At 46.5% G+C, this 15,443-nt stretch overlaps 1 protein-coding gene across 3 annotated transcripts; it reads left to right on the forward strand.

Moving 5' to 3' along the window:
* The first annotated feature begins 85 nt into the window (after nt 1-85).
* On the forward strand, nt 86-15,288 carry VPS52 (VPS52 subunit of GARP complex). Of its 3 annotated transcripts, XM_046640637.1 has the most exons (20): nt 86-406; nt 1,228-1,312; nt 1,460-1,512; nt 1,699-1,774; nt 1,947-2,014; nt 2,308-2,483; nt 2,868-3,018; nt 3,297-3,397; nt 3,506-3,638; nt 3,784-3,841; nt 4,205-4,338; nt 4,789-4,944; nt 5,433-5,551; nt 5,827-5,950; nt 6,239-6,334; nt 6,452-6,559; nt 6,769-6,834; nt 13,959-14,070; nt 14,277-14,395; nt 14,568-15,288. In XM_046640637.1, exons 1-20 carry the CDS (start codon nt 317-319, stop codon nt 14,712-14,714), a joined length of 2,172 nt encoding a protein of 723 aa, XP_046496593.1. In that variant the 5' UTR covers nt 86-316; the 3' UTR covers nt 14,715-15,288. The 3 variants fall into 3 exon arrangements, with proteins under 3 accessions (XP_046496593.1, XP_046496594.1, XP_046496595.1); XM_046640638.1 differs by lacking the exon at nt 1,460-1,512; XM_046640639.1 differs by lacking the exons at nt 86-406; nt 1,228-1,312; nt 1,460-1,512 and having other exon boundaries at nt 1,725-1,774; nt 1,942-2,014.
* Nucleotides 15,289-15,443: the final 155 nt, after the last annotated feature.

Consider the following 15,443-nt stretch of genomic DNA (forward strand, 5'->3'; position numbering starts at 1 on the left):
TGTGTGCGAGCCGACTCTACTTTTGAGAGTCTGAATTGGGAGTTACAACTTCCGGTACGATCCCTCTTTACAGTTCGTAGAGATCTTGGCTGTGAGAGCAGCGAAGGTTCCGGGGAGAGATTGTGCTTTAGACGTCCAATTCCCATTTGCACTTGGATGAAGTGGTTAGAGCTGAAACGGGAGAGCTGGAGTCAAATCGTTTAACTCAAATATCTGGGAACGACTTCGCGCTGTGCAAAACGCTCTAGGACTTGTAGTTCCTCTCCCGGGAACCGACTCGCCGGACTGACAGCTGCCGGAAGTGAGGCTGCGCGGAATGGCCGCCGCTGCGACGATGGCGGCGGCTGCCCGGGAGCTGGTGTTGCGGGCCGGGGCCTCGGATATGGAGGAGGAGGAGGGCCCACTGGTGAGAACGCGGGGCTCCTTCTCCTTTGGGGTCTCGTCCAGTCGTCCTCGCGTCAGAAAGGCCTGGGCTGGGTTCAGGACACTGTTGGGAGCTCGGTTGCTGCCAGTGATGATACCTGGTTTGGCTCCCCATACCTCTCCCTGTCATCGGACTTGAGCCTGAGTGGGGACCAGAATGGCTGAGACTCAGGTTCCAGGGCACAATTCAATTAACCCCCAGATTTTGGGGGAGAATAGAGAAGCAGTGTAGTGTAAAGGTTTAGAACGTGCCCTCTGGAGCCAGGTTGCCTGCGTTCTAATTCCAGTTCTGCCACTTACACGCTGTGTGTCCTTGGGCCTGTTAACCAGCCTCTCTGGGCCATCACTTTCCACACTTATAAGGTGAAGAAGGTTGTCGGTTAGGATTAGATGAATGAGTAAATGTTAGAGGGTACTTGACATGCAGGGAAACACTGTGTGTTAGCTGACATTTCTAGAGAGGCTGGGGCTCCCCAGAGAGAGTGTGATAGAACACCTAAGATAGCAGGAGTCTGGGCATCCTAAATTCGACTGCAGGCTCTGCTCTGTCTTCTGCATCTCCTAATTTTCCTCATTCGGACACCTCCACTCTTCGTGGGTTGCCTGTCTCCTTGTCATATTTCCTCCCCATCAACCCCAAGTAGTAGATTGGGTACAATGGGAGACACTTGGAATTTTTTGGCTCGGTACCTATGGCTCCCCAGTAAAAGTCCCCCCACCCTTGAAGGATTGGGGATTATCCCATTATGTTTTGTTCTCCCCCTCTCTCCCTGTATCCTCTCCCATTAACCTGTCCCCCTCCAGGGGAGTGGTCCTGGTCTTCAGGAGCCATTGCAACTTGGAGAGTTGGACATCACCTCTGATGAATTCATCCTGGATGAAGTGGACGGTAAGTGACGGCCCGGGGTGGATGCAGTGCCTGTCATCTGAGAGGCGTGGGGGCCGGACGTAAAAAGGCGGGGATTCCCGTGCAGATGTTCAGGGTGGGGAGGGGGAGCTGTGGAGCTGGACCCTTATGATAAACTTCTATTTCCAGTTCACATTCAGGCAAATCTGGAGGATGAGTTAGTAAAGGAGGCTCTTAAAACGGTGAGGCTTTCCACTATACTAATCTGCCCCTCCACCTACCCTCCCCTCACAGAAAAGAAAAACAAAACAGTCTCTTGCCTCTTATATTATCACCTTGGTATCTTATCCTCTAGTCCTCCGTTGATTCTGTTCCAGTGTCCCTTCCCCGCGACTTCCTCCTGACTTGTCGTGTTTACGTTCTCCCAGGGTGTGGATCTCCGTCACTATTCAAAGCAGGTTGAGCTGGAGTTACAGCAGATTGAACAGAAATCCATTCGAGATTGTATCCTCCAGCAGAGGGAAAGGGGGGTGTTATTAAAGTGGGGATTTTGGGGGACATGGTGCTGATGTCTTTTCTCTGAGGTTGCTGTCACCTCAGGGAGAACTTGGAGAGGTCCTGCAGGTCTGGGGAGCTCCATCTTCACGGTGAGGCCCCTTGACTTTTTGTGGGTCAGATATCCAAGAGAGTGAGAACATAGCATCGCTGCACAACCAGATCACAGCCTGTGATGCTGTCCTTGAGGTTAGTAACCGTGACCTGTGACCCCCTAGTCCCTCTGAACCGGATCGTGGTCTCGGGTGCCATTTTTTAGGTCATCAGCCTCAGGTGGGGACAGTTACAGTCACTTTCAGGATGACCTCAATAGCCTTTTTTGTTGTTACTGCCGTAACTAATGTTATTTGCTGGTGACCTTTGGGGTACCTCTTCCCTCATCACCCGCTACCATCATGGACTGATAGATACTGGAGACTTCACGAGGAAACTTAGGTGGCCCACTTGCGGTGCTCCAGCAACATCTTTGCCCTCCCCCCCAGCGCATGGAGCAGATGTTGGGAGCTTTTCAGAGTGACCTCAGCTCCATCAGCTCTGAGATCCGGACACTACAGGAACAGTCAGGAGCCATGAACATTCGGCTTCGAAACCGCCAGGCAGTTCGGGGGAAACTTGGGGAGCTTGTCGATGGTCTCGTGGTGCCCTCTGCTCTGGTCACGTGAGTCAGCAGTTTGAAGGACCACAATGTCTATGGCAGGTAGCTGGGCTGGCGTGGCTTACCCTACTCACCACATGGGTCTCCTGGCTCCAGGTCATCAAGTGCCTTCCAGAAACTGATGAGTGGGTTGACAACTCTTTCTAACCTTGATGCATGCTTTAAGGTGTCAAAGATTAGGAATCCTCCAGGGTCAGGCATGTAGTGAGGGGGTCCAAGGCTTATGGAGGGGGTCCAGGAACAGAAAACTTTGTACCTATGTCCTGACTATGATACAGTGTGAGAAGGGAGAGGAGCAGAGGCTGAATGTAGGGGGTATGGTTTGGAGTCTAGAGATGTCTGGGTCTCCCTCCTAACCCAGCCCACCCACCTCTGCCTGCTATTCAGGGCAATTCTGGAGGCGCCAGTGACAGAGCCCAGGTTCCTGGAGCAGCTGCAGGAGCTGGACGCCAAGGCAGCCGCAGTCCGAGAGCAGGAGGCCAGAGGCACCGCTGCCTGCGCAGATGTCAGAGGCGTGCTCGACCGGCTCCGGGTCAAGGTAGGGGGTGGAGGTGGATACTCTGGAATCTACTAGAACCAGCCTACCTGAGACCCTCACCCTGGATTTCCCTGGCAGAGCTCATGGTAGCCTGTCCCTAAGGACTTCACCCTGCCTGCACCTCCCATCTCTGGGTTCCCCTGAAAAATCTTAAGATAGTGAAGAGGGATTCTCCGCCCTTCCTCCTCCCGTATTTAACATTTGTCACTCCCCACAGTGCCTCCCAAACGGTAAGACAGTTGCAGCCTCATGCCCTGTGTTTGGTCCCCCACGTCTAGGCAGTGACGAAGATCCGGGAGTTCATCCTTCAGAAGATTTATTCCTTCAGAAAACCCATGACCAACTATCAGATCCCCCAGACGGCCCTGCTGAAGTACAGGTCACCTCTTGAAGAAGGGCTCGGGGTGGCCTCTGAGCTTCTGGCAGCCAGTGTGCTGTCTTGGTTCTTGGGCAGGCGAGGAGACTGATGGGTCCCTGGCCCCTCCAGGTTCTTCTACCAGTTCCTGCTGGGCAATGAACGAGCCACAGCCAAGGAGATGAGGGATGAATATGTGGAGACGCTGAGCAAGATCTACGTGTCTTACTACCGCTCCTACCTGGGGCGGCTCATGAAGGTGCAGGTGAGGCCAAGGACGGAGAGGCGCTCGTGGGCACCTGGGCTGGGAAGAGGGACCACGGCTGGGCCGGAGGGGCAGTGTTAAAAGAAATTTTTTTGTGGCGCCGTGGGAAGAGATGCTTACCAGTTCTCTTTTCTGTTGTGTCTAGTATGAGGAAGTCGCTGAGAAGGATGATCTAATGGGTGTGGAAGACACGGCGAAGAAAGATATCCTAGAGCCGAGACACCCTCATGTTAGGCCTGGAGGGACGGGGCTTCTGGCTTCAGCCTCCAGGGCACTGTTGCTTACGTTTTCTGTGGGACCAAGAGCTTTGAAAATATGATGAAGGCTATGGCCTCCCTCCCCAGAAGAAGGCACAGGTCGTTTTGACACATAATTTTGCATCTCGTATCATTGGGTGTGGAGGCTCCCCAAAGCCCAGTCACAAATGGCAGGTGGAGTGGGGCCCCAGTACTGGGAAAGGGGACATCTAGACTATGTCTGGCTGCCTGGGGTCCCTGGGGGTACTGAGTCTTTGATCTTAGGTCACAGTTGTGATCTTACTGTTTTCCCTGACTCTGACCCATCACGATTCTTCTCGAAGCCATCCCTTCGCAGTAGGAACACCATCTTCACCCTGGGGACCCGTGGCTCTGTCATCTCCCCCACTGAACTGGAGGCCCCCATCCTGGTGCCCCACACCGCCCAGCGGGGAGACCAGAGGGTAAGAGGAGGAGCAAGCTTCGGTCATGAGGGGACTCTGAGCATGGGCCTGGGAAGCTTCCCACCCTGCAGGCCCCTGGATCAGTCCCTGTAGACCTGGCTGGCCTTCTCCTGTCACCCTGCTGTTCTGTGACGTGAAAGCGTTGGGACCACTGACTCAAGGGCGTACAGAGGGGAGAGACTGGCTGAGGGGCGTGACATGTCATGAGGCAGGGTGGAGGTGGATGCAGGAGCAGCAGCAGCAGGTGTGGGTGGGCTCCTCTCTTGTGCGCCTTCCCCCCACCTCTTCAGTATGCATTCCGGATGCTCTTTCACAGCCTGCACTTGGGTTAGGTGGGAAGAGTCTGCTGGGCCCTCCTCACCCAGCTTTGCTCATTTTCCAGCCATATCCACGGGGAGGCAGTGTTGGGTCCATCCCTTCTGTCTCTCTTCTTTACCCCTCCCCTTCTAGTATCCATTCGAGGCCCTCTTCCGCAGCCAGCACTATGCCCTCCTGGACAATTCCTGCCGTGAATATCTTTTCATCTGTGAATTCTTTGTTGTGTCTGGCCCGGCTGCACACGACCTCTTCCATGCCGTCATGGGCCGGACGCTCACCATGACCCTGGTAAGATCTGCAGCTCCTGCGCTCTTAGGCCTCTGTGTCCTCAGTCCTCATGGGTACCATGAGGGGGTCATAGCTCTGGTGGTACTGAAACCAGGACCCTCTCATTTAAAATGTGTAAGCCTCGTACTCACAGTGTGACTCTCCATGAAACTCTCAAAGCTTGGGATCCCCGAGACTACCCCCACTGCTGATCCACACCCAGGCAATAGCGCCTGAAAACTGAGGGGCCCCTAAACCTTGGTGCTCAGCCCTGAATTCTGCTATGATAGGCTTGCGATCATAGATCCTGGTGAGCAAGGCAGCGGGACGATCCGAGTGGCCAGTGGACAGGGAAGGAGGGGACAGTTCCTTTTTAGATTTCCTCCCCCCTCTCTTCCTCCCTCCCTCCCTGTGCCACATCCCCAAAGGAGCATCCCCTTTGTCCATAGCCACTGGGAACGATAAAGTAACATTCTCTTTCAATCCTTTGCCTGTTCTTAAAATTACAGAAACACCTGGAGTCCTATCTCGCTGACTGCTATGATGCCATTGCTGTTTTTCTCTGTATCCACATTGTCCTCCGATTCCGCAATATTGCAGCTAAGAGGGATGTTCCCGCCCTGGACAGGTCACTGAGTTCTAGTCCTTGATGCCCCCTTCCTTGAACTCTTGGTCTTACACAACCTTGCCCTGACCCTTGGGTTCACACAACCTGGTACCATTGACCCTTATTCCCATTCATCTGCCTGGAGGCAGTCCCACTGCTTTCTGATGCACCTCTCGCGCCTGCTCCTACCTCCACCAGCCATCAGCCCTACATCAGTTTTCCACACACACACTCTACCACCCTCACCACCCTGACATTTCTTGCCAGCTGATCTCTGATCCTGATTAAGCCCACAGGTACTGGGAACAGGTGCTTGCCCTGCTGTGGCCACGATTTGAGTTGATCCTGGAGATGAACGTCCAGAGTGTCCGAAGCACTGACCCTCAGCGCCTTGGGGGACTGGATACTCGGCCCCACTATGTGAGGAGGGGCAGGGTAACAACGGGGTTCCTGGAAGGCAGGGTCTGAGCTTCACCGTGGGGGTTGGCCAGGTTCATGGTTGTGTCGTGGGCCTGGCTGGATATGTAACCACCCTGTGTGAGGGGCAGTTTAGGAGCGTGGTCAAACTCAGGGTGGGTTGGGTGCTGTTGGGAGGGACCGGAGGTGGGAGGCACAGCGGTTGGTTGCCCAGCTCCAAGGGAGTCGGGAGGTTGTGTTGGTTGGGCCAGGGAGTTACTGTGACTTTTCATCCTGCTTTCTTTCTCCCAGATCACACGTCGGTATGCAGAGTTCTCCTCTGCTCTTGTCAGCATCAATCAGACAATTCCCAACGAACGGACGATGCAGCTGCTGGGACAGCTACAGGTGAGGGTAGGGCAGGGGAGACTGCCCAGCATCAGGGCTGCCACAGCGGGCCGCAGCGTGAGGACGGGCCACATGCTCTTGTCTTCTCATGTCACCATTTCCTTTGATCTTTTTCAGGTGGAAGTGGAGAATTTTGTCCTCCGAGTGGCAGCTGAGTTCTCCTCAAGGAAGGAGCAGCTTGTGTTTCTGATCAACAACTACGACATGATGCTGGGTGTGCTGATGGTAACAGACACCCCTTCTCCCTGTCTCCGGTACTACCCAGAGGATTCAGCTTCCCCTGCTGCTCTGTTAGCTCCATGAGGGCAGAGATCATGTTGGTCTCGTTCAGTGTTTTCTTTGTGGAGTCGGGCACAGCGTCGGGCACAGTACGGACATGTGGAGGGAAGGACTGCTTTTCCCTGAACTTGAGATGTCCCTTTGTTTTCCCTTAGGAGCGGGCTGCAGATGACAGCAAAGAGGTTGAGAGTTTCCAGCAACTGCTCAATGCTCGGACACAGGTGGGGGTGTGGGGAAGAAGAAAGGGCCAGTCTCGTGTGCTGTTTTCAGTTCAGTGCGTGTGCGAGCATGTGTGTAGGGAGAGGCGGTTAATGGACTTTAGGTGCACAGAGTTGGAATTATTAGAACTCTTGGTTCACAATGCGCTGTCACTATTGGTCTATATGTTTTTCTTTGTATTTTTTTAATGATATGGAAAGCCACGATCCTACCACATGCCTTGGCAATAATCTACATCAGAATATGAATTCTTTCTCACCCCATCTCCCTGCCTCTCACATCGAGGCATCTGTTGACCTAAATGGACTGTTTATCATGCTCTTGCTTTTAAAAATATAGCTATAGGTATGCCAAAATAATAATTAGTTAGTTTTGTTTTTGAGTGTCATAAAGACAGAATCACAGGATTTTTTCGTGCATAAGTTTTCCAGTATCATCATGTTATGACATATGGCTGTAGCTCATTCATTTTCACTGCTCTGTAGTGTTACATTGTGTGACTATAACATATATTCTCCTGTAAGTGGACACTTGTATTGTTTCTAGTTTTTGGTTACTGTGAGAATTGTTTTAGGAACACTTACGTCTTTTAGCACACATGGAGGTAGGTAAGTTTTACTGAAAGTTTCTCTTGGAAGTAGGAGTGGGCTTGCTGCTTATATAGGTTTTGCCAGGATTCAACTGTTTGAGCAAGTGTGGCAAATTGTTTTCCTAAGTGGTTGTATCAGTTTATTCCATATCTGCAATATGTAAGAATTCTCATCCAGCCATATTTTCTCCAACATGTGATAGTATCAGACTGTCTTTGCCATTCTGGTAGGTATCTCATTGGGGTCTTGATTTGCATTTTCCTGATTACTAATGAGATTGGGCATCATTTCAAATGTTATGTAGTCATACAAATTTTTCTTTTCTATAAAATGTCGTAGCATTTGACCTCTTAAAAATTGGGTTGTGTTTTTCTTTTTGATTTATAACAGCTCTTTATGTTATGTTCTACTTACTAGTCTTTTGTTGATTATACAGATATCTTTCAGTATGTGTTTTATCTTCTTACTTTTTTTATGTTGTCTTTTGATGAACAGAAATCAGAAATTCCTAAGTGTGATATGGTTAAATTTATTAGTCTTTATTTTTGTGTCTTGTTTAAGAAATTCTTTATTACCCCAGGGTCAGCAAAATATTATACTACATTTTTTTCTTTTTTTTTTTTTTTAAAGATTGGCACCTGAGCTAACAACTATTGCCAACTTTCTTTTTTTTTCTTCCTGCTTCATCTCCCCAAATCCCCCCGGTACATAGTTGTATATCTTAGTTGCAGGTCCTTTTAGTTGTGGCATGTGGGACACTGCCTCAATGTGGCCTGATGAGCAGTGCCATGTCTGCACCCTGGATCTGAACTGGCGAAACCCTGGGCCGCTGAGAAGCGGAGTGCTCGAACTTCGGCTATGGGGCTGGCCCCTACATTTTTTTCTTAATATTGTAGAATTTTGCTTTTTCCTTTTAAGTTCTAAATTCACCTAGAATTGATTTTTTGTGTATGATGTGAGGAAGGAATCTAATTTTATTTTTTTATATGAATAATGATTAGCCCAGAACTGTTTACAGAAAATCCCTTGCTTTTCTTTTCTTTTTTTTTCAAGATTTTTTTTATTTTTTCCTTTTTCTCCCCAAAGCCCTCCCCCGCCCCCGGTATATAGTTGTATATTCTTAGTTGTGGGTCCTTCTAGTTGTGGCATGTGGGATACTGCCTCAGCATGGCTTGATGAGTGGTGCCATGTCCGCGCCCAGGATTCGAACCAGCAAAACCCTGGGCCACCACAGTGGAGCGTGTGAACTTAACCACTCAGCCACGGAGCTGGCCCCCAGAAAAATCCCTTTCTTTTCGCACTTGATCTTGACAGCACTTGAAAGCGGTGCTGTCTCTGTCATATAGCAAAACTCCACAAAGATGTGCGTCTTGCCCTCTGTTCTATTCTGTTGATCAGTACATAAGGCAAATTCTCCTACCTTGTTTTTTCATCAGTATCTTGTGTGTTAATGGCCTTTTGACTTTTCATATACATTTTACAATCAGCTTGTAAGTTTTAACATTTAAAGAAAATATTAAGGATTTTGATTGGAATTGCGTTGATCAATTTGGAAGAATTGACACTTTATGATGTTGAAACTTCCTGTCCATAAACATGGGCTCCTTCTCCATTTTTTAAGATATTCTTTAATGTCTTTTGATAACCTTTTACAATTTTCAGCACAAAGACATTGCAAATCTATTGTTAGAGTTATTTCTAGGTAGGTGTAATATGTAGATTTAGTCCTATTAGGAATAAATAAATCCTTTCTTTTTTTAAAAAGATTTTATTTTTCCTTTTTCTCCCCAAGGCCCCTCGGCACATAGTTGTGTATTTTTAGTTGTGGGTCCTTCTAGTTGTGGCATGTGGGACGCTGCCTCAGCAGAGCTTGACAAGCAGTGCCATGTCCGCGCCCAGGATTCAAACCGGGGAAACCCTGGGCCGCCGCAGTGGATCATGCGAACTTAACCACTCGGCCACGGGGCGGCCCCATAAATAAATCCCTTCTAATCCTTTGCCTTTAATTTTTTATGTCTTTGATCTTTCTCTTCTGGCTCGACCTCTATGACGATCTTGAATGGTTGAACAGAAGGGTCATAGTGAGAATCTTATCCTGTTCTTGATTTTAAAAGGAATGCTTTCACCGTCTCCCCATTCAGAGTAATGTAGCTGTAGGTTTTTTTGTAGATGCCCTTTATCAGGTTAAGAAAATTCCTTTTAATCCCTAGTGTGCTAGGAGTTACTATGTAGTTATTTCTACTAGGAATAAATCTGCATTTATTTAGAAATAATTACTAGGAATAATATTAGGAATTACGACTACATTTTTTCTGTCTAATTGTTTGGATTTTCTACTCTATTCTTTTAGAATTTGTCCTTTAAATAAACTGTTGTTACTTAAATATTATCTTTTTAAAAAGATATTTTCTTGATGTTTGAATTGGTGTATAGAAATGCTATTGATTTTTGTATATTGACCATATAGCCAGCCATCTTCCTAAATGGTTATTTTTAATAATATTTCTGGAGATTTGTGTGTTTCCACGTAGGCACTCATCATCTATGAGTTATGACAGTTTCAGTTCTTCCTTTCTGATCTCTATGTCTTTAATTGCTCATGTCTTTATTCTCTTACTGCACGGCTAGGACCCCCAGTACAAAGCTGAATAGTTGTACAAGTGGTAATAGTGAGAACCCTGTCTTTTCCTAATTGTAAAAGGAAGGCTTTCATCATTTGCCCGTCAAGAGTAACGTTGCTGTAGGTGTTTTATATGTACTCTTTATCAGGTTAAGAAAATTCCTTTCAATCCCTAGTATGCCAAGAGTTATTATTATTTTTTTTTCTTTCTTTATTTTTTTAAAGATTGGCACCTGAGCTAACCTCTCTTGCCATTCTTCTTTTTTTTCTTCTTCTTCTTCTCCCCAAAACCCCCCTAGTACATAGTTGTATATTCTAGTTGTGGGTCCTTTTGGTTGTGCTATGTGGGACGCCGCCTCAGCGTGGCTTGATGAGCGGTGCTAGGTCCGTGCCCAGGATCCAAACCAGTGAAACCCTGGGCCGCCCAAGTGGAGCACGTGAACTTAACCACTAGGCCGCGGAGGTGGCCCCAAGAGTTATTATTTTTTAAATACATGAATGGGTATTGAATTTTTAATGAAGAATGTGTGCTTTTTATGCAACTGTTGAGGTAATCACATAGTTTATTTTTTTAATCTATTATGTGGTGTATGACATTTGTAGATTTTAGAATGTTAGACCATTCTGGGTTTGGTCTGATTCACTTAGAATTTTTGCTTCTCTGCACAGGTGAGATTGGCCTGTGATTTTCTTTTATTGTACTGTCCTTGAGTGGTCTTGGTACCAAAGTGATACTGGCTTCGTAGAAGGACGTGGGAAGGAAGTATTCCCTCTTTCTTTTTATTCTGAAAGAGTTTAAGATTGAAACGATCTCTTCTTTGAAAGTTTCATAGAACTTGCCAGGAAAGTATCTGGAAAGATTTAAAACTGTGAAATTACCTCTAAGTACTGCTTTTATTGAATTCTGTAGGTTTGAATATGTAGCATTTTTATTATCATTCTAAGAATTTTTATGGTTTGATTATTTCTTCTTTGATCCTTGACATTTTTGGAGGAGTGTTTTAAAATTTCCCAAAGTAGTTTTCTCACTTATCTTTTTGTCATTAATGTCTAACTTAATTGCATTGTAGATGGAGAATGTGTTTTTTTGAGTACTGATTCTTTTTATTTTTTATTGAGTTGATAGGTTACAATCTTGTGAAATTTCAGTTGTACATTATTGTCTGTCAGTCGTGTTGCAGGTGCACCCCTTCACTCTTAGTGCCCCCCCCCGCCTTTCCCCTGGTAGCCACTAATCTGTTCTCTTTGTCCACGTGTTTAAATTCCTCATATGAGTGGAGTCATACAGAGATTGTCCTTCTCTATCTGGCTTATTTCACGTAACATAATTCCCTCAAGGTCCATCCATGTTGTTGCAAATGGGACGATTTTGTTCTTTTTTATGGCTGAGTAGTATTCCATTGTATATATGTACCACATCTTCTTTATCCAATCATCTGTTGATGGCACTTAGGTTGCTTCCACGTCTTGGCTATTGTAAATAATGCTGCAATGAACATTGGGGTGCATGGGACTTTTGGAATTGCTGACTTCAAGTTGAGTACTGATTCTTTGAAATTTGTTTAGATTTGCTTATGGCCAGTACGTGATCATGTGAATGTTTGTAAATGTTCCATGTGTGTTCTTTAATTGTCAGGTGTGGAGATCGAGCTTTTTAATTGTGTTGGTCACATCATCTATATCTTTACTGATCATTTTTTGTCTACTTGTCAATAGTTGAGAGATACTTTGAAGATTTGTCACTTTTTCCTGCAGTTCCACCAAATTTTGCTTTATATAGTTTCAGCTTATTTTATCTTAATTCTTAAAAGTTTAGAATTGTTAGATCTTACTGGTGACTTGAAGTATTTGTCACTATATAATGTCCCACTTTAGCCCTAATAATTTTATCTTAGAGCCTGTTATGTCTGATATTAACATAGCTCTGCCAGCTTTACTTTGGTTAATATTTGCCTGCTAATTTATTTCCATTATTTTACTTTCAGCCTTTTTGTGTTTTCACGTTTTAAGTCTTTTGTAAATAGCATATAGCTGGAATTTTTAAAAATCCAATTGAATTATCTCTGCCTTTTAACTTATGGCTTCAATGCATTTATGTTGATTATGATTAGTGTGAGATTTGGACTTTTTTCTACCATCTCTAGTTTGTTTGGTGTCTTTTGTGCTTCTTGCCTCTGTTTGCTTTTCTTACTACATTTTTTTCCCTCTCTCTAATTGTTTGGATTTTGTACTCCATTCTTTTAGAATTTGTCCTTTAAATTTTACCTTGCATATTTGCTTAACATCTAAACTTAACCACTCTCTCAAACAGTATGTGGACTTTAAAACATTTTAAATGTTTTAATGTTCCAATTGCCCCTCCTCCTTCTGCCTTCCATGCTAATTATTGACCAATATTTTATTTCTGTTGTACTTTTAATTGTTGCTTTTTTTTTTTTAAAGGAAGGCTGGTCCTGAGCTAACATCCGTGCCCATCTTCCTCCACTTTATGTGTGGGACGCCTACCACAGCATGACTTGCCAAACAGTGCCATGTCTGCACCCAGGCTCTGAACCAGCAAACCCTGGGCTGCCAAAGTGGAATATGCACACTTAACTTCTGTGCCAACTGGGCCGGCCCCATAATTGTTGCTATTTTACAGTGATACTATTTATTTGGGTTTCCATGCTTCCCAGTTTGTTTGTTCACCATTCCTTTTTAAAACTCAATTAATTATTTGGGATCATTTTTCTTCTTCCCAAAGTCTGGATTTTACTGACTGCCTTCCATGGTGTGGCTACACTCTTCCTCTTTTCCCATAAATGTGTAGTTAGATGGAAAGGCTTGATCAGATTCCAATTCGACTTTTTTTACAAGGATATTTGAGAGGTGGTGGTGTGTACTTCCATCGGGGCCACATACTGTCTTCTGGGCTCTCTCTTTCTCAGTAGCCGTCAATGGTCACTGCCTAGATCCATTAATTAGATTTCTGTACCTCTCAACATCTCAAAATTTTCCATCTCCTTATCTGTCTGTGCTGCATTCTGAGTCATTTCTTCAATTATAAATTCCAATTCACTGTATCATTCTTGAAGTATTTCTGATCTGCTATTTAGCCTAACTTTTTTAAATTTAAAAAATTTATTGTTTTTAAATCCTTTCTAAAAAATTCCATTTTGTTTCAAGTCTGTCCATTCTGAATCTTGTTAATTAGTCATCTTCGTGTCTGTATCTTTAACTTCTTTAAACATTTCATATGGAATGTACACCTGCTATGGATCTGACAGTTCTAATGTTGGCAGTCTTTGGAGGTCTCTGGCCATTGCTTATTGTCTATACTGACTTTTGTGGTAGCTCACTTTCTTTTGTGTCTGGTATCTTTGAGTTCATTGTTTGATCTTAATCAGGGGGAGTCATATGGGCCTAAATTGGCGTTGAGATATTTTCCTTCAGAGAGGATTTGTCTCGGCTTTTGCAGTAGCTGAAAGATGCTATCCACCTGGGTCTACATCGGCACCTCTTTGAGACTCTCACCAGAGACCAGGCTCAGCTTCCCCATTCAAGGCTGGCATTGGGCTCAGTTTCCAGCTAGCAGAGTTGTCATGGCCGTTTGCCTTCTGGTAGCCCTGCCTCTCCCAGCTGCTCACCCGTCTGGTTCCAGTCCTGACCCCAATTTCTTGTTGCTGTGTTCCCAGCTCAAGTTTAGTTGGGTTTTCTTTTGCTTTTAGTTTTGTTTTTTTGAGGAGGGGGATCCTTGGAGATTTCCCCTACCTCTTATGAGACCAGCAGTGTCTTGAAATATATGACGTTTTCAGAGTTTAGCTGTTTTGCTTTGGGAGTATTCTCAGGATCTAGTCAGTCATAATGCCAGAAGTGGGAAAATCTACTGACACCAGGACACTCGACCCTGTGTATATGTGTGTGTGTGTTTCTCCAGGAATTCATTGAAGAGTTGCTGTCTCCTCCTTTTGGGGGTCTGGTGGCGTTTGTGAAGGAGGCTGAGTCTTTGATTGAGCGTGGACAGGCTGAGCGACTTCGAGGGGAAGAAGGTATGAGGGCGGTGTGGTAGTGCTGGGCTCAGTGATAAGGTGAGTGGGAAAGAAAAATGTGAGGATGCAGATTACGTGGGGAGGGGGCAGAGCAGGAAAGAAGAGTTGGATGGTGAGGCTGGCTGTGCCTTGGGGAGGACGTAGTGGGGATGAAGATCACCCAGCCTAGTCCCTCTCTGACACTCTCTCTTTCCTCCTGCCATCAGCCCGGGTTACTCAGCTGATCCGTGGCTTTGGTAGTTCCTGGAAATCATCGGTGGAGTCTCTGAGTCAGGACGTAATGCGGAGTTTCACCAACTTCAGAAATGGAACCAGTATCATCCAGGTGACCTGCAACTCCCAGCCCCCACTCCCATCCCACCCCATCACTAATTTTTTACCCCCAGCTCAGCATCATCCAAGTGACCCTTGAAAGTTCTGGTCGAGCCCTAACCTGATTCCTAATCATCAGCAGCGTCACCCCACAGTCTGATCCCTCCATGACTTTCTCCAACCAGGGAGCGCTGACCCAGCTGATCCAGCTCTATCATCGCTTCCACCGGGTGCTGTCGCAGCCCCAGCTCCGAGCCCTCCCCGCCCGGGCTGAGCTCATCAACATTCACCACCTTATGGTGGAGCTCAAGAAGCACAAGCCCAACTTCTGATGTGCTGGACCCTCTGATCCACCAGCCCTCTCCATGGACTTCTGTACCCCACCCCATACCCTTCTTCACCTGGGGTCCTTCTTCCAGTTCTCCCCTTGCCTCCCAGGTCCTTGACGTGCCTCACCCTGCCTTCATTCCCAGGACCCTACCTCATCAGGATAAGCTGGATCCACTTGGCTTTCTGAATCTTCCAGTGTCTTTAGGTTTCCCAGGACCACTTCCCCCTGGGCTTCCAAAACGACCTTTTTCATTTTCCCGATTTTGCGCCCCTCCTCTCCCCCCGCCCGGCCCCAACCTCCAAGGCTCTGCTCTTCCCCCAGTAAAACCTTCACTGCCTCAGTCTCTGGTTCACTCAACTCTTGTCACCGTGTTCTGAGGTGTGAAGCCTCATTTCTTGGAATTGGTGGCAAGGGGAGAATGCCTCTAAGTCATTTTTTTTTTTTTCAGTCAAAGTGATTTCTGTAGCTTTTTGACCTAAGATCTCAGCAACTTGAACACTAACCAGTCCCCTCCTGGCTTGAGAGTTACTCCAAGGTCAGTCTGCAGAAAACAATAAATATTTAATATGACATAACACGCTTCTCTCATTTCCTTTCTCCTTCCTCTGGGGCCTTCAAGGAGCCCCGTCTCAGCTCCAGGGTCACCTTCCGTGACTGCCTCCTGGGCTTACATCCCTGCTGGTGGGTGTCCAGTAAGAAGGGGTGCGGATAGTAACCTCTAGCCTCTTCA

This window comes from Equus quagga, chromosome 15, assembly GCF_021613505.1.
Source record: "Equus quagga isolate Etosha38 chromosome 15, UCLA_HA_Equagga_1.0, whole genome shotgun sequence".
Classification (NCBI taxonomy): domain Eukaryota; kingdom Metazoa; phylum Chordata; class Mammalia; order Perissodactyla; family Equidae; genus Equus; species Equus quagga.

Bases quoted from the DNA above. Each gene is read 5' to 3' on its own strand.
- VPS52 (XM_046640637.1), top strand. From the start codon at position 317: ATGGCCGCCGCTGCGACGATGGCGGCGGCTGCCCGGGAGCTGGTGTTG. The intron at 1,775-1,946 runs GTATCCTCCAGC...TTTGTGGGTCAG, and splicing joins ACAGAAATCCATTCGAGATT to ATATCCAAGAGAGTGAGAAC. The intron at 3,639-3,783 runs GTGAGGCCAAGG...TGTTGTGTCTAG, and splicing joins GGCGGCTCATGAAGGTGCAG to TATGAGGAAGTCGCTGAGAA.